This window comes from Peromyscus californicus, unplaced genomic scaffold (genome assembly GCF_007827085.1).
Source record: "Peromyscus californicus insignis strain IS unplaced genomic scaffold, ASM782708v3 Scaffold_12__1_contigs__length_115047231, whole genome shotgun sequence".
Taxonomy (NCBI): Eukaryota; Metazoa; Chordata; class Mammalia; order Rodentia; family Cricetidae; genus Peromyscus; species Peromyscus californicus.
This window is the reverse complement of record NW_026294413.1, coordinates 1,419,988-1,438,828: the sequence shown is the minus strand read 5'-3', so window position 1 is coordinate 1,438,828 and position 18,841 is coordinate 1,419,988. Positions and strand designations below refer to the sequence as shown.

The 18,841-nt window shown below is 40.4% G+C and overlaps 1 protein-coding gene across 6 annotated transcripts in view; it reads right to left on the bottom strand.

Moving 5' to 3' along the window:
* Positions 1 to 1,602: 1,602 nt before the first annotated feature.
* Positions 1,603 to 18,841, bottom strand: part of Nalcn (sodium leak channel, non-selective) — a 316,074-nt gene continuing 298,835 nt past the window's right edge. For 5 of the 6 annotated variants that reach the window (XM_052732374.1, XM_052732370.1, XM_052732372.1 and 2 more), the window contains 10 exons: positions 18,519 to 18,667; positions 17,644 to 17,737; positions 15,983 to 16,115; positions 15,215 to 15,330; positions 12,454 to 12,611; positions 9,878 to 10,028; positions 8,018 to 8,167; positions 5,718 to 5,835; positions 5,049 to 5,144; positions 1,603 to 3,329 (listed from right to left, as the gene is read on the bottom strand). In XM_052732374.1, the coding sequence (XP_052588334.1) occupies positions 3,136 to 3,329; positions 5,049 to 5,144; positions 5,718 to 5,835; positions 8,018 to 8,167; positions 9,878 to 10,028; positions 12,454 to 12,611; positions 15,215 to 15,330; positions 15,983 to 16,115; positions 17,644 to 17,737; positions 18,519 to 18,667 (1,359 nt within the window). In that variant the 3' untranslated portion in view covers positions 1,603 to 3,135. The remainder of the gene's footprint in view (positions 3,330 to 5,048; positions 5,145 to 5,717; positions 5,836 to 8,017; positions 8,168 to 9,877; positions 10,029 to 12,453; positions 12,612 to 15,214; positions 15,331 to 15,982; positions 16,116 to 17,643; positions 17,738 to 18,518; positions 18,668 to 18,841) is intronic. The other variant, XM_052732373.1, reaches the window with a different exon arrangement.

The window sequence follows — 18,841 nt, the reverse complement described above, 5'->3', positions numbered from 1 at the left end:
TAAACTGGGTGGCTATAAACACCGAGAGTTTGTTCTCTTAAATTCTGCTACTACAAGTTGAAAATGCAAAGTTAGGCTCCTCTTGAAGCCCATTTAGGAGCGGCCTCTCTTGAATCTTGCAGTGTCTCATGGCTTCAAATGTTCCTTGGCTGATGGCAGCATTCCTCCAGTCTCTGCCTCCATCTTTACATGGCCTCCTTCTCTGTATGTCTGTGTCTTCATATCGAATTTTGCTCCCTCTGTGTTTATTCTTACTAGGAGACAAATCTTACTAAATTAAGGTACCCTATTCAAGTATGAGGTCCTAACTAATTATTTCTGTAAACACTATGCTTCCAAAAGAGATCTCATTCACAGGTGCCAAAGGCTCAGACTTTTATCATTTTTTTTCTTGTTTGGTGGGAAACTCCAGCTTTTAATAGTAGGTAAGAAAAAGGTTCTCCTTATCTTCACTCCAACTTCAACTAGTGATATACTGCTTTTGTTTAGTTCAAATTTTAGGATTCATTGAATGCTTTGTGAGAAAGACCACCACTGACACATAAAATATTGAACCCACCAATCTCTAGTTAGCCTCATCCAACAATGAAAGACAGGCAGGAATATCTGGCTTAGAAACTACATTTATGGAAGGCTTTTTAATAGTCACTTTCTTTCTATGTGCCCTTATCATATTCACCATCTCGGGGTGTAATCAGAGCTACTACCGATCATGGGCATTGATCTGGAAACATCACTAGGAATATCTGAATGTCATCATACAGCTTTTCTGTCCCATCCTATTCCCATTGAGCCCCTTTGAGTTGCCATATGGACGTTGTCTGTGTGGTCTGTTCTCTCTCAGGGGTTCTGCATAAAGCATTGCACCCCTCAAGAGTTCCTGTGTCCTTGGACCTGACAGCTCCCTTAATTAAAGGCAGTGGGTGGTATGATGACAGGTTTGTCACTGTGATGGTTCCCTGAAGACCAGAGAACATGGGTGGCTCTAGTTTTCCATCTGCATCACTCAACCTGCATATTTCATTGGGTAAAACCTAAAAGAGGTAGTGCCTGTTTTTACTGACCTGTCCTCTGTCTGCTTCAGGTAAGTCACACACTTCAGTTATCCAGGAGGCATTGCTGGCTTAGCTAAGTGTAGGGATGCCACAGCTTTGAATGCATTGCTATTTTGTCTTTGCTTCACTACAGAATGAGTGATGATGATGCTTTCCCAAGTGTTCACTCCAGACTTTCCAGGAAGGGCCCAATGTTTAGTGGAAGTGAGGCTCTATTACTCAATGTAACGAGCAAAAAAAAAAAAAAAAAAGTTTATTTCCTTCTTTCAGCACTAATGCCAACCCATGCTCTGGCCACGATTACCTTCTCTGCCTCATCATGAGTTTGGAAGGCATATGAAAGTCACCTAGCCTTGTTAGCACAACCTTAAAGAGGAACATTCTGGCTCTTGGAATTGACCTTAAATGATTACCAGGGACAGAGTTTTTGCCAACCAAGTATGGATTAAATATCCCATATAGGGTTTGCAAAATGCCAGCTACAGAGTGCTGCATCCCATACATGTATAAGGAAAGGGTTTAAAAATGATAACTAGATCATTGTAAATTCTTTTACAAATACAATATTTATTTTGTTTTTATATACAAAACTCAAATTCCAAGTGAACATAAAACCAAATAAAAATCCCCCTGGATGCACAAACTTGAATTGCCTATTATCTCATTGGTACAAGTAACTATATAAGCGATAGATGGTCACAAAATATCATATCTTTTATATAGAAAGGATGTGATGTTTGGCTATTTGAAGAATGTTAAATGGAGAAAGGGATATCATAAAGCAACCCAGGAGTCAGAGAACTTTTACATACTCAATCTCTTAAAATAATCTGAACATCAAATCTGCAATTGACAATGACAACTTGGGGAGGCCCAGTCCAGGGTCTACCAGTACTTCCCAGTCATTTTGTATTTCTAATTTACCCCGAGGACATGGACCATTGATGTGTGGGAAAAATACAATTAAGTATGGTACTCCCAAATTGGGTTCAGAGTGATGTTCTTTCACCCTTCTATCATTTCTATACATGATTCTGGCAGCAAGGAAATTATTTTGAAACTAGCACAGCAACCATGTATTCGAGCCAACCCATAATGTCCAGTTGATTCATAGCTAAATGGCTGCAGCAAAGATAAACCATGAAGTTCATGATAACCTTTCAAATGTAAACCTTTTAACTAAATTGAGTCTAACACTTTTATTCTGTTTTCTAAACTCAGTTATTCAAAGGATTTTTCAAGATTTCAAATAATTTTTATCTCCCCATGTCCCTGAAGTGATCTGCCTACTGATTTGTTTTATATCAGTTAGTGTCTGGGGCCAGATCCTTTACTTGGGACCTGAACACACAACTTTCTTGGAAGCAGGCAACACTTTCATTAGAGTACTCAAAGACAGAAATCAAATTTCTCTGATTTCTGAACACTTCATGCATATTTTTAAAAATAACATGAGAAAAAGAATATGCTTTCAAAAATTCAGAATCTGTAGTTTTAAAGCTGTTATATTTTAGCATGAGCTCAGTGCTGACCTTTTCAGATCAATCATAAATAATTTCTCCCAAGGGAAATACTTCTATTGGAAATGGGGAAAAATGAACTAGACTATAACTCGTGTACTATGAATATGGGCCACTTTGGGCTTAGCACTCTTTGGGAGAGGCCGTGATAACATACAAGAGAGCAGATGACTACATCTTAGCTTACACAGACAGAATATATATGAATGTTTGATTTACAGCTACTACTGATGCAGCTTCTAATATTAGCAATAGTGACATTATATACATTTTCTTTCTTTTCTTGTGTTTCTATGATTCAAACACAGGGCTTCGCACATGTTGGATAAGTGATCTTTCACTGAACTATATCCCTAGCCCCAAATAGTCTTTAATACATGGTAGTAATCCACAATACATACTGTTTTGATAGACCATTCCTACAAATGGACAAAAATCAATTTAGAAAATCCCATACCAAGGTGAAATTCAGTTTATAGCAATTACAGATTGCCCTTTGGATGATGTAGGAAGCTATTAGACAGTTTTCACCCTGTGACTTCCTTTGTCTTGGTTCCTGTCTAAATATCCAGAAGGTCATCTCCACTCTCATCACTCTCCACAGTCAGCTGTCTGGTCCACCACTTTTTAACCTCAGAGCCACAGGAAGCTGTGTCTGGCATGGGGTTCATCTTGCACACCACAGACTTCATGGCTGTCCTTCCTCCAAACCGTAGGTTAACTGAAGACACCGAATGGCTTATTGGTTTGGGAGCTGTGGAATTAAGAAGAGCCCTATTATCAATTGATTCTGTTTCAGCATGCTTTAGCAATTCCTGGAAAATCATGATACTCTGAGCAGTGGTGCTTTTGGCTCCCAATTCCTATCTCCAGGTGTTAAGTAAGAAACCTTTTTAGTGTTTGATTCTTCCAATAAACTTAGGCCTATAGGCAGCTAACAATAACTCTTGGGAAAGCATACTTCTGGTTCTTTTTACTTTAAGGAAGGCAGAAACCACAAACAGCCCGAATTTGTGCAAAGTAGAAGTGTTACAGTGGTATGTTTAAGCTGGTGTTCATTAGGGAAACAAAAGAGTGATAGTGTAGTTCAAAAGGAGAGATGGGGTAGGGAGCAGGTGTGGAAAGAAGCGGCTTTGGTCTTGTGTCCTTGGTCTTGTGTCCCATGTGTAATCTACAGATATGAAGTCCCTGACAAGTACCTGCTCTGAACCTAAATTTTCTCCACAGTAAAATGAAGAGAATGCAAATGTGCTCACTGTAGGGCTGGGAGGCTGAAGATGGGTTACTGAGATGACCTGACAAGTGTGATGCTTGGTGCCTCCTTAAAATGTTCTTCACATTTCCCTTTGCCCTCTCATACTTTGTATGCCCCTGCTTGTCTCTGTGGTTATCACCATTTTTCACCTTGAGGCTACATAGACAAGCACTACTGTTGATACTTCGATAGCATTCCTGTCACTCATTTAAGTGAACACCAAGGAGGGACATTCTCCCCAGGTCATCTCTCATATCTGCCCTGTAGTGTTGGACTAGCAGTGTGGACCACGCCCTTATCACTTGTGTCCAGACTGCTGTAATATCCTGTAGCCTGTCACCTGCTTCCAGGTCACTGCCTGTCACTGCCAGAGGCAAGTGAACTCTCGGCTGTGTTGTCTCATCAGTCTTTCTAAAGCATAGGTGGCAAAGGTCATTTCTTTCTCAGAAGTCTTTAATGTCTCCCTTCTAACTGCTCATAGTGTGAAATTGAAACTGCCTAGTCTGTCATTTAAGGATTTTCACATTGTGGCCCCTTAGCCTACTCAATCTTGCTTCCTGCCTCTCCTATCTTTGCTTAGACCAGACAAAAATTATGTCCTCTCTGATCCCTCATCAGGTCCTTCCTTACTGGTGGCTTTAAGACCCACGGCACACCTGATGCTTCAAAATGTAAACTGTACTGCCATCTGCTTTGTGAACAGACATGTGGCAGAAGACGTTTCAGGGTCACCCATTCTCACTTGGGTGGGGCTGAAGCTGAGCATGGTTAGAGGAGAGAATGAAGCTCTATTTCACCATAGGCTTAGATCTTAATAGAGAGGAGACTGGGATGTGTGTAGAATTGCTCCTCCCCAGTTCCTGAGTGTCCCTTCTTGAGATCATTCTGGCACCTCACATTTCTTTGGAAGAGAACTCTTACTAAGTCAGTAAAATGTGGGGAATAATAGAACTGTGAGGATTGAATGATCCAGGTAATGCCCTAGGAGTAGTGATTGGCACACAGTGGTCAGTGCTACATGAAGGTTTGTCATTGTTACTGCTGTCATTGAGATAAAGAAGCTCATGCCAGGGGGTGATAAGCTCAGCTACACAGCACGTGTTGGGTTAAAGTGGGACCTGAGCCTTTTCTGAGAACTCCGTGGCATTTTCTGAAGATCATATCTACCCATTCCTTCTTAGATAAGTTTTGCCCATATTTGAGATGCCTTGACTGTACCCAGGAAGCCCTTGGAAACCTCTTCCTCCTCTCTTTCTGGATCTTGGCTGTAACATCTCATTTTGTTAACAGGTGCCGTCTTCTCAGGGATGGCAGCTGAAAATGAGGGCCGATATAGTTATGTTTAGAGAAGTTACTTTGAGGAGAATGTTTCTGATAAGGGAATACATTTCATTGTTTCACTGTCTAAGATAATCAGATACACACCCTGTTTGGGTCTGAAATGTCCCCAGAGGCCCTGGGTGTTGGAGGCTTGGTCCCAACTTGTGCTATTGGGAAGTGGTAGAACTTTTAAAAGATGGCACCTTGTAGGTCTTGGTTCACTGGGCTCATGCCCTGGAAGAAGATTGTGGGATGCCAATCTTTTCCTCTTTGTCCTGGTTGTGATAAGGTGAGCAACTTCCTCATTATACATTCCCACTATGCTATGCAGCATTATTACAGGCCCAATAGCAACAGATAAACTGACTGTGGGCTGAAACCTCCAACAAAGTGAGCCAATAGACCTTTCTTCTCTTTAAGTGGATTTTCTCCCATATAAGTTATAGTAACAGAAGGTGAACTAATAGAGATCTGCATATTAAATAAAATCTAAGACCCAAAATTTAAAAAGAGAGAAAATGCCTCTTAAGTGCCCCCAATAGGTAGAGAAATGACTGATGTACCTACCTGAGGGCAGACGCCATTGTCCAAACTTCCTTTGGGGTTTTCCAGGATCTGCCGCATCCTGTCGACTTCCTCCTCTGTCTGACAGAGTAGGGCTCAAGAGTTGCTGCTGACTGCTTGTCTACATGGGAGAAGAGTTAGTCAGCTGTGGGTCTTTCTCTTTAAAAAAAACCACATATTTAATTTGTCACAAATATTTATATAGCTTTATGAGGTATAGTATGGTAATTATCACATACTTATAACATGCAATGATGAAATCAGGCTCCTCAAATGTCTACCATTTCTATGTATTTGGAACTTTGTGACTTTTCTAGTTATTTTGAAATATATCAGAGACATTTGAAGACTACATGTGACAGTTATCTTCACTGTCAATTTGATGGCCCCAGGAAAGCCCAAACTGAGGACTACTTGATGCTGAGGACTTGTAGGCACTTTGCCTCTATCTCTGGCACCGTGTTCTTTCCTAATCATTATCATCTTTTTTTTTTTTAGATTTACTTTATCTATCTATCTATCTATCTATCTATCTATCTATCTATCTATCTATCATCTATCTATCTATCTATCTGTGTGTGCATGTGTGTGTGTGTGTGTGTGTGTGTGTGTGTGTGTGTGTGTGTGTGTGTGCATCTACAAAAGTATATGCCACACATGTACAGGTACCCACAGAGGCCAGAAGAGGGCATTGGATACCTTGGAGCTAGAGCTATGGGTGGTTGTGAGCTGTCAGATGTAGGTGTAGGAAACTGTCCTTGGGTCCTCTGGAATAGCAACTGTCTATCCAGCCCCTCACTGTCTTGGTTTTCACAACACTTTAAACCTTTAAACACTCTCTCTCCCCACACCCTTGGCTATTGGGATACCTCTTTGAGAGCTCTGAAATCATCACTTCCCCTCTATCATTTGTCCTGTCTAAACCTGATCTGATTCCTTCTCATAAAGCATTGCCAAATGTCTTTGGGCCAGACCTGTAGATCTTTCTTTTTACCTCTTTTGCTGACTGCTCTCATAGACTCTGTGGAGAAGGAGACAAGTGATTCCTGGTTACTTGTAGAGAGCCACGAAACTCACACAAAACTGTACCGGGCTATAACATGTCTGTTTGGAGCCTCTGATGGCCCATGGAGCCTTATGCTTCAATTTGTCCCTCATCCTGACTGTGTTGCTGTTCATCACGAGCTCAGCAAAACTGGAGGTACTGCACAGTGTGCTGGATGGACTCCATGTGATTAGCATCAAATCATTATTCCAGCCACATAAATGGGTGGGGCCTCCCTGCCAGCTGCTCTTCATAGCACAGAGCTCTCCCAGATGCGGGTAATTCTTGTTTTTGTTGTTGTTGTTGTTTTGTTTTTGAATACACATGTAGAACAATTTTGAAAATGAAACTAGCTGTGTTTTAATAGACAGAAGCTACTCAAATATTTTTCTTAATTCTAAATGCTCCTCTGATGCCCAAATAAGAAAGGATAAATCCCTAAATGCATTTGATTATTGAAGAGGGTCGAAAGCCAAGTGCATCCATTTTTCTAGCTTTACTGAAAATTTCCAAGATGTGCTAAAGGGAAGAAAACATTTATGGCAAGGCCTCATGTAAATCATAATCTTTTTAAGCACATGTTTCTATGCTCAAGTTTAGCTATTATGAAAATATTAATCTTTTCAACAAAAGAAGCAAGCAAACAATATTCAGGATGTTAATCATTTTTAGTATATGTATTCTGTAGTTTGGATCTTGAATGGCCCATAAGTTGAAGGCTTGGTCTCCAGCCTAAGACACTAATGGGAGGTAGTAAAATGTTTAGGAGATGGAGCCTAATGGGAGGAAGTTGGGTTGTTATGGGGGTTGGGGGGGGCTGTCCTTTTGAACAGGATTTTGGAGTCCCATCCCCTTCCTATCTCTCTTGCTCCCTGGCCACCACACTTTCCCACACTTTCATCATGATGTACTAATTCACTATAGCCTTGTACAGTGAGTGAGCCCATTACCCCTGGACTGAAGAATCTCATACTGAGAGTCAAGTAAACCTTCCCTGCTTCTAAGCTGATTATCTCAGGTATTTTGTTTAGTAACATAAAGTTGACTAACACACCATACAAACCATAATTTTACCAAGAAAATCTCAACTGAATTCTAAGTGACAAAATAAAAATATCTGGATGTACATATTCTCATTATTTTTGTTTCTTTTGCATCAAAAGGTCACCTGAAAAATACTGTCACTTTATCTGAGATGTCTGTGGCCAGGATCAACTCCCACAGAACATCCTTGGATGAAGGATACCTCATCTCCTACCTCAGGTTGCGTATTGTGGTCCTGGCTGTTGGCATTAGTGTCCTCGCTTGGCTGGGTGGTCTCAATGCTGGGAGGATTCAGGAAGCGACTCAGCTCTTGCTGCTGGCTCTCTCTCAGGCTGTGGATGATGCTGCATGACTGCTGCTGTTTCTATAGAAAGATGCTGTGCTTTCATAAGGGGGAAAGATACCTAGCTTCTTTGTCCCATTCCCACCAAGTCACAGTTTCTTCTTCCCTCTTTGAAGACCTATGGGTTTGCCAACCTCTTAGGAAATTCCAAGTAAGAATCTTGAACTAGTTTTGAGGCTGTTAAGATTGATATATGTCTTGGAGATTAGAAGTATCTCCCACCTTTTCCATTTGTTTAACAGTTTTACTTGTTCTACTCATCCATGTTAGTTATTTAAAATAACTAATGTGGGTGTTTTATTTTTCTTTATTATTTAATTCTATCCTCATTTAACCAATGCCAGTCCCCTCCCTCCACTTTCCTGAAAGTTGTAAGCACCAAAGAGTTTTTAGTAGATGAGGAGAAAACTTACTCCTGTCTTGGTTCTGGACTTTGTAGGGCATCCTGGTAGGCCAATCCAGCAGCCTCCTCAGGGTCTGAGCAGGACATTTGTAATCCCTGGAACCATCAGAGCTATGGTAGCCTTGCTGTGATTGGGTTGCAGTGGGCAGCTGGCCTTGCTCTAGGAGGCTGTGCTAGAGTGTTTATTTTCTTTGGGGATTTTTTTCCTCTAACAGGAATGCATGTTTCTATAGTGGTTGTTGTTCTGAAGGGCAGGATCAAACAAATCTTACATAACATTAATTGCATTGCAGGAAGTATTTACTGATTGGTTTGCCTTTCTTCTCTGTATGTGAAGCATAAGTCAAAACATTCATAAACGTTAATTGCCCAATAGAAGTACTCACTGAGAACATAGTATATGCTAATGGAGTATATATTCATTAATAAGTGAGAGTCTCACACAAACTTACAGTTTAGGAGGCAGCAGGCACATCATTAAAATTCCATGAGAGATGGTCTTTGGAGACCAAACAACATGATAAACCATATGTTGGAACTTTTTGCAGCAATTTAAAAGTAGTTTTGTAAATTCAATCTCATTAGATATTTTTGGGATTTTGTACAGTTGAGTTTAATAAATGGAGATCATAAATATTTTAATACCAATAAATTGTTTTTTAAACCTTCATGTTATACAAATTTGATTCAATTGAAATGTGTGGTGGAGCCTCCTGAGGAGAATGAGGCTGAAGCTGGAGTAGAGTTAAGGCGGGTAGCAGCATCAGACACCCTGAGTGGATGAAGATGATGCATTTTAAGGGATATCAGGCCAGTTGCTGAAGGGTTGTGTTGTACTATTGAGGGCATTCTTCTCTTTTGCTCCTCTTTATTTGACTGTGAGTGTGTGTGTGTATGTGTGTGTGTGTGTGTGTGTGTGTGTGTGTGTGTGTGTGTGTGTGTGTAATGGTATTAATTGTCAACTGGACAGAATCCAGAATCATTTGAGAGATGGGCCTCTGAGCATGCTTGTGGGGGATTGTCTTGATTACTGGTGTGGAAAGACTTATCATAATTGTGAATGGGCAACAGATTATATAAAATGTGGAAAGTGGGCTGAACATTGGCATTATATCTACTCTCTCCATTTCTTGATTGTGGATGTGATGTGAATTCACAACACCTGTCATGTGATTGAATTCCTGCCATCTTGACTGCCCCTCCATAATGGACTGTACCCTTGAACTGTGAACCAGGATAAACCCTTCTCATTTAAGCTGCTTTTGTCAGAGTATTTTATCACAGCAACACAAAAAGAAAGCCAGCCCTGGGGCTTGTGGTTCACTCACAGCCCTGATGCGTTTTAAGCACTTCTTCAGCCACATGCGAATGGTCTGCTTAGCCACCTCCTCCTCTATGGTATACTCCAGCTGCTCCCTTGCCAGCAGCTCCTCCAGCTGCAGGCTCTTCCTGATGTCCACAGAGCGGTAGGAGAGCATGCTAGAAGACAGGAACAGTAGCACCACTGGTCAGATTCATCTGGTGTTTAGAGCCTCAGATGTTCAAAATGCAGAGAATACATCTTTCCAGGCAATCAGTGTAACATTTAATGCCTCTCACAGCTGGGTGAGTGGCTGGTTATGTCACCTCTGTGTCTCCCTTCCATTGTATAAATGCTGAGGATAGTCTTGGCGCCTACCTTATTGAATAACCTGGCAAGTTAATATCTATGAGATACTTAGAACAGTGAATTAATGCTAATAACACTAATATTTAGTGCCTATACTACAGAAGACCCAGGTTAGGGGGTACCCACAGCTCTAGCTGTCAAATGCATGTTCTGGAATGTTCTTTGCAGAAAGATTATTCCATCCACTCTTTTCTCATGGTTAGCACTAATTGGTGATGGTAAATATCCTTGCCGATGAGTTATGCATGCCACACTCCTCTTCCCTCTCTATTCATTTGTCACTGTGCATCTTCCTTATTAATTTCAGAATATGCAAGCTAGAGCTGAGTAATCTCTTTCATTTAGTCCTTGGCTCAACAGGTCCAGACAATGGTAAGTAAAACTAACATTTTTGTGCAGACAGGCAGTCAGATAATTCCTAGCAGGGATTGGCCAAAGGGTAATATAAACCTATCTAGTAGTATTTAGTGTAGCTTCAGTACTCTGGACTCTCATACAACCTCTATTGTGAGCTTGAGGCCACCATCAGAGCTCAAGTCACAGCATAATAACTTTAGTAGTAATGGGTTATTGTTTTTCTCTTCTTTGATAAATGTGTTCCCATTGTGGAAGAAAATACTGCATTATTCCTAACCCACCACCATTAACTTTGCTTGGGTCCCTTGTGTTCAGATGCACTGCAATGCTTTAGAGAGGCCAGATGCTAATTATTCATAAAAACAGTAGGTCTGGGTGCTTTGTAGCTAACCTAAAAACACTCTGCCACCACAAGGAAAGATCAACATTCTGAGGGGCATGCCATTCTTTCTCACACACAATCCTGCCCCATCTTTTTCTGTGCTCCTTAGCTTTTTCATGGACAAAATGATAGTAAGAGGCAAAATTAGTAACTTTAGGGAACTTTCCCTAGGCCCTTCCTTTGCTGGTCTGACATTTTTTTTCTTCTTTTATCTACAAGTGGAGTTTTATCTAGCTGACAGACCCCCAAATTTGTGACAATATCCAACATTTAACATGCCAGGTATATGCAACATGAGTAACACAGCTGCAGTCAATCAAGTGTTCAAGCCAGTGTCTGTGTCACAGATAACTGGCAGGGAGTTTGTGAAGGGTTTCTTACAATGATGTTTCACATGAAGGAAATCACCTATATTGTATTAGATCTTTCATTGAGTTTCCTTGATATGGGACATACGTTCTTTTTGGCTCATTAAATAATATGCATTTGAGGTCAAATGACACTGTAACTTGAAAGGACTTGTGGAACATAAATGATATTTTAAGATTTCTGTCAAGAGCTTCAGATTGTGACCTTATGTGTAGAGTTCACTGCAGACCTAGTTAAGATGTGGCCAGACTAGAGTATCTGGGGATTTAATCCAAGATAATTGCTGTCCTTACAAATGGGATAATACACGTGTGTGTGTGTGTGTGTGTGTGTGTGTGTGTGTGTGTGTGTGTGTGTGTGCTGACAATGGTCTGTGAAAATGAAGACAGAGATCACAGTGTAGATCACACTGCTAGTTAAACATTGCAAGAAGCCACTGGAAGATCTAGGGGAGGGTTATAACAAATTCCTCCTCATAACCTTACAAGAAACCAATCCTGCCCTTGACTTCAGGTTTTTTTCTTCTGGAACCATGAACAACAAATTTCTGTTGTTGGGACTTGAGCACAGTGGCCCTAGCAAGATAACACAGATGCTCCTAAGAGAGACTAAAAGGTAGAGCCGAGTTTGAGCCTTTGTCCCATCTGGTGCTCATAAAACATGTAGAAAATGTAGTGTTTTAAGCAACAGGGGCAATTGTGAAAGAGTAGGTGGGGCAGGTTCTTACCAGACTCACCTGAGTAGGAAGATATGGATTTCAGTCCATATTTGTCAAGGAACCAGGTGACCCCAATCAAGTCACTTAATTCTTGCAGGACCATCCCCTCATCCCAAAATAAAGAGATAGAACTATTCCCCCCAGGTCTTTTCTTTCTTTCCTTCTGGGATGACAGGTCACTGCTTCCTATCCTTCTTGTGGAGGCATTGATCAGACATGATCATTATGAAGCAGTGAGAAAGACAACTTCATGCTAGAAAGTGTGCCCTTGCCTTATCACAATGACATTATGGCAACTCAGGTTTCAAACATCTTTGGTAATTGAATTTGTGAGCCTCTGTGTGTCACAGCTTTCATTTCTAGCCTCACTAAATCTCTGTGATATTGGGCTGTGGAGCCAGCTTCATACCTCAAGACATCATGGAAAGTGACATCACCACCATTGTGTAGCCTCTCCATCTCATAGCACATGTGCTTAAATAGGAGCTTGTCTTTGTCAAGATCCACTTCCAGCCTTCCACGTAGCAACCTTAACAGGAACTTCACTCGGAAGGTAGGGATCACACCCTGGGTAAGACAGTACAAGGGCCAGCAAAGTGAGTCATTAGGAAGCCCCTAGGTATTCACTGGGAAGGGATTTCTTTTTACAGGGAAACCCAGACAACAAAATGAATCTATGAGCCAAGACTGGTGGCTCAGACTTATAATCCAAATACCAAGGAGGCTGAGGCAGAGGGATCACCAGTATAAATAGCGCCAGACAGGAAGAAAGTCATTGGTTTCTTTGGAAGCTAGGCAGAATGATGTGTGCTAAACAGGTGATATGAAGTACTGAGCAATAGCTTTCTGCTCCTTTGGTCCAGTGGATTTCATAGCATTGACTTCAGAGCCAGGGAGGGTAAGGAACATCTATGTAGCTCTCCCTGGAGCCAGCCCTTAGTGCTTATTCCCAGCACATGCATCCTTGATGAATATCTTCCTAAGAGTAGGCAGTACACATGTACACAACCCTCCCCACTTAATTAGGGTCTTAGGACTTCTTAACATTTGTTATTTTGCTTCCATTGAACACCTCCTTTGTAGGTCTTCTCAATGATTAGAACAACTTACAGATAAGACAATGAGGCTTCAGCTTTGCTCTCCTTCTAGGATAAATCTGGACACTGAGACTCAAAGTTATCACTCTATTCCATGTAACACAGCCTAATACACCAACTCTGACTATATCTTTGAATGAGCCTGGCGACCTAGGGCTTCATGCTAGTCATTAGGATGTCAGTGTGAATGGGGGTGTTGTCTTTCCTGAACATATCAGGTGAGATCCAGTTCCTGTGGGTAACAGTAACAGAGAAAAATGCAGAGCTAGATGAGACAAAAGAATCAGACCAAGTATCCTTGTCTTCCACAAGTTCACAAGAGACTGGAGCCCAATTGGGGGACAGGGAGTACTAGTGTAGGCAGAAAATAAAGCAGGGTGAAGAGGCCATACCCTGTCCTGCAGACCCTGGGGTGTGACCACACCTTGTCTTCCAGAGTCTTACTTATGACAACTATGCTAGCTCCTTGCCTTTGTACTCTCAACTCTTCCTGAACTATGCTTAGGTCTTCCCAGGATAGATCATTCCATGGTTGAACTTTTCTCATTTTTGATGTGAGCTCAACTATCAGCTTCCCAGCTAAAGGATCTACCCCAAGCCCATCCACTTTCTGCCTTCTTCAACACAGTCTTAACTTCTGGAACTAATATGAGTTGAATATCTCCTACCAAAATGTTAGGCCCAAAGGTGTTTCACATTTTGGGTTTTATGGGCTTTGGAATATTTACATCTATAGAATGAATTACATTGAGGATAAGATTCAAGTCTAAGCATAAAATTCATTCATGTATTTTTTATTTTTAATCTTTTCAAAAAAGTTCTTATGTATCCCAGGATGACCTTAAACTTAAGGCTGTCAAACTCCCGATCCTCCTGCTTCTGCCTCCCATGTACTAGGATTACAGACACAAGTGCCATTTGTTTATGTTTCACACATGCCTTATATACATATCCTGGTAGTGATTTTATACACTATTATTAGCATGCCTGAGCTTTGACTGTGAGTTGTCATGTGAACTCAGGTGTGAGTTCTTTCATTTGTGGTGTTATAGTGATACTACAAAGAATTCAAAGTCTGAAGCATTATTTTGGACTAGTGATAATAACCTGTGCCATGAGTACCATTTCACCTTCATGGGTTGCCCCTCCTTTAGGATATAAGCTCTACGGGCACAGAAACCTTGCCATTTGGGAATTGCTTTATGTCAGTGTCTAGACCTGTGCTTTGCTTTTGGAAAGTAAAGATTAAAAAGACATCAAAGAGGAGAGGAAGAAGAAGAGAAGAACATGCAGGATGCTGTGGAGGAGAAAGGGAAAAGAAGGGAAGGAAAGGAGGTAAGTGAAAATAAGTAAGTTGCCTCTGCTTTGATTAATTCTCTTGAAATACTAGTTAAGATATTTATATACTAACTAGTTCAAAATAACCAGGTATCCATACAACTAATTAATTTTTGGTAGTGCTGAGGATTGAAGCCTGGGCTTCTTCCATGCTCAGCAAACACTCAAACCTGAGCTACACCTTCAGACATCACTTGTAACTCATATTTGTGTTTCATCTAGATGACTGCTTAAGGTTGAGGTGATGGTAAGTCTTTAGTAGGTTTTCCCTCTGGGATCTGCAATTTCCTTTCTTTTGCTCAAGCCCAGGGCAGATGCCCTTTAGTTTTCTTCCTTTGCTGACCTTCTGAAAGTCTAAAGACCAGGCTGTTCACAGTTGGAAAGAACACGGGGAGAGGCCATTCTACACCCTGTCCTTACACACAATTCTGACTCAATGACAGGTTTCTGCAATGCAGTAGTAACGGTTCCAAATTTAGTCTATGTCAAATTTTAGTCCGAAGACTCTTAAAATATGTAATTTGTTCTCTTTGAGATGGAGCGGGAAACAATGGCCCATTCCCCTACCCCTAGGTTGAGGAAGACCTTGAACATCTGACTCTCCTGCTTCCAGTTCCCAAGTGCTGGGAGTACAGTCATGAACCACCACACCCAGTTTTATGTGGTGTTGGGGATCAAAACCAGGATCCTATGTGTGCTTGGTAAGCAAGGGAGCCACACTCACACAGTTCCTACCTCTCTTTTATCATCCACCATGTTCCATATGATTTGAAAATGGCGAAGATCATTGTAACTTAAAAGCTGGTCCTCTTCAGTGGAATAAAACAAGGAAAAATTCTCCACAATTATGGCTAAGAAAAAAATTCAGATGTTAGACAAGTAGACTAATGTGTCACTTTTCAGAAAAAGTAAAACATCTATTATAAATAATAGATGTTATCATTCACATTATAAAGCCAATTTTTCAAAGTGATTTCAGTACAGTTTCCAAGCTGGCATGTCTCTCACTTGGACTAAGCTATTTATTCAGCACTTGCCTTTCCAAAACATGAGGGTCATGGGCTCAAAACCACTCTGTGTAGGCATTCATGCCAGCTGGCTCCTACTCTTACTTGAGAGTTCCAGGGCATTTTAAAGGGTCATATTGGGTCTGGGTGGCCCCACAGCTGGGTAGACAAAATACATCTTTTAAAACAAAAAATGTGATATTTTGAGGCTATAAAAGTAGCTTTCCCTGATTTGTGTTCAGCTCAATCTATGGGAAAATCTCTTTGGGAATTAATGAGCATAATAAATAGGACAACTCTCGAAACTGCAATCAACTGCCATTTCCATGCTTTTCAAAGGTCTTTTCAGCTCCTGGGTTGAGAGGCAACAATTTATAATTAATGCCATGAAACACTCGCCCCAAGTAATCCAGGATAATTACTCGAAAATTGTACATAATTATCTAAGTACCTGAGTTTGAAGAGATGAAAAAATAATTCCACAAACATATCTTACCTACAAGCAGATTCAGCATGATGTAGGCGATGATGACATAGAATGAGCAGAAGTACATAAGTGCCCCTGCGTAATTGCCACAGTCTGTTGCCCAGTATGTAAATTCATCTGGAGTACAAAATGGAGGCTGAACCTGTGAGGCAGTGGGGGACATGGAGGGGAGAGCGAAAGAACTGAAGGGCATAGATACCTTGTGATCGTAGTGCTCAAGGAACATGTTCATGACAGTATGGTTGTAGTTGATTTAAAGCCATCATGCAAGAACCACACATGCCAGACACACACATCATTTGCAGCAGAACTCCACAAGAATATTTGATCTATGTTATGATTTTGGTCTTATAGATGCCCCAGTTCAGTGCCATTGATAGAAGTAAAATGCAGATGAACAGGTTTCCCATGGGAGATACCCTTCCCATCTTCACCAATTGTCCCTAGCGTCAAACTTTTGAAAGTCAAATAAAGAGGAATTTTTTTTTTCTGACTTAAGCAATGAATTAATCTGTACATAAGTAGAATACACATACCAAATTCACATTCAAGTTGCATAAGGATTAATCCACCATCCTGAGACACCAAAATGAGATGTTACAGAAATATATAAGGTTCAATAATGAAAAGCCATGTATTCTGTAGGACCCACAAACCCTTCTGTGATACTGTCTTAGTTTCTCAACAGAACAACTAGCTCTTTCTCCTGCACCCCACACACTCTTTTGAGACTCCTATGTAGGATTTATTTAGTTCTGCCTTTTGTTGTACCTGATTTGATAAATTCGGTCTCCATTTTTCATGTTTAAAGTTCCCTATGCCCTACTATATGCTATATTTGAACAAAGACACCCCTGTTACTTGAATGCTGACCACACTTTAACATCACAGTTGCCAGCACAAGGGCAAATTGCTCCATATGGTAATTTAAATTTAATTTATATTGATTAACAAGGAAAAATAAATGGAATGTAAAACAGTTCTTCAGATGCAACTAGTCACACCAGTAGCTCAATACCGAGCCATACATGGCTAGCAGCTTCCTGCCTAAACAATATAGGCTCCTTCACTGAATGTCTGTATGACATCATCGGTGTCTATGAGGTGAGAGGGAGGAGAAAGAAAGAAGTTTAACTCTACAGTTCTCTGGAACTGTTATGCATGTCCAAACAAATATATAGTGCTGTAAGAATATATAACACATGGTTTTAAGTGTGGGTAAAAATGCCTGAAGAAGCAAGTGTTAACACTATGACCAGAGGACAATACAAACGTATTGGAAAGAAAGCAGGACACCACAAACCACATGACATATGTGCCTTGAGGAACGTCTGGACCTGCAGAAGGCCTATGGACCAGGACAAACCAGGGACTTGGTGAGTGTCTGATGTATGTGTTAAATACATGTCTTTGTTTTGATTGCTAAGCTATGAAGGATAGGAAGGAAAGAACAATGCTTATTATTAAATATTATTATGAGTTATATTAAGTGGATATTTTGGAAATTTTGTTTTGCTATTCATATCTTGTAATGTTAAAAGGTGCAACTTATGGACTAGATGGTCAGATTATTCTTTTTTTTTAAACTCGAGGCCTTTATGCTAACAAGAATATTATTGCCATGTGCGTGTGAGTTTATGTTGAGGCACTGAAAATGAGGGGATATTTACCATACAATCATGCATAATCTTGTTCCAGTCTTCCCCTGTTACGATTCGGAATAATACAGTAATGGCTTTGCCAGCTGAAGAAAAATTAGCATGCCTAATTTAAGAAAAAAAATGAAAAGAATGGAGATTACATGAATTGTCATTGTCATGAAGCAATATGGGTGGCCACCACCAAAACGATGGCTTTTTCAAGCTTGGTTGCCAGGTTACTATTACCAAAACTTAGAGCCTCTTGCTGGCAGTACGGCTACCTCACAAGACAGCTCTCACAAGGTCACCAACTTACTAACTTTCATCTTGAATGACTGGGTGAGCTTTGGCTACTAAGAAGTGATTCCTTCCTTTGCTTGGTCATAAAAGAAAACTCAACCATTACCAAATAAATCACCTGCCATTTGTACCTGTTTTATTGTATTAGAACCTTTAAGATAACAAAGCAGATGCTTCCATAATGTGGAAGATGAACTTTTGAAAATGCTTTTCTCATAGCAGAGTGATTTTATAGGTTCTATCTTTCTACATGTTGCTAAAAAAGAAAGTCACCAAAAACCTGTTTTATTCCCAGAGCATTTCAGGGAAATATATGGATAGAAAAACTACTGAAATTAGGAGTGTTATTCCCAACAATGGGTAGAATTAAAAAATCTTTTTTCGTTGTTTTGTTTTTTCATTTTCTAAGGATTCTAAAATAAACATGCTTATTTTTGTCCGTTGGAAAATGTCATTTAAAATATGTATGTTTATTTTATTTTCCAACAGATTACTTTTTACAACACCCCTAAGTCTTTAGTAATCAAGAAACTTAGCTGGTATTCATGATTTTATTATGTAAAAGTTTGCTTAGTAAATGAATAGGAAGACAAATGCGCGCTGACCTGTTTATGTTCTCTCCATATTTCACAGTACCAAACAGAACAACCCCAGCAAAGGCATAGCACAGCAGCAAGAGGAACATTCCTACGATTATAAAGAAGCTCTTGTACATGCTGACAACCACGGTCAGAAGGAGCATCTTTAATGTCACCTGTGAGTGAGGGCGGGTGCGGTGTCAGGGCAGATGGAGAGAGGAGGAGAGAAGGAGGGAGAGTCAGTTCTAGCTGTGGAGAGGCTGCTGAATAATCTATAAGCAGGTTGGCTGCATAGTGATTCCCAAGTACATCATTTGAAAAGTTGTTTCCTGTTAGATATTAAATCTAAA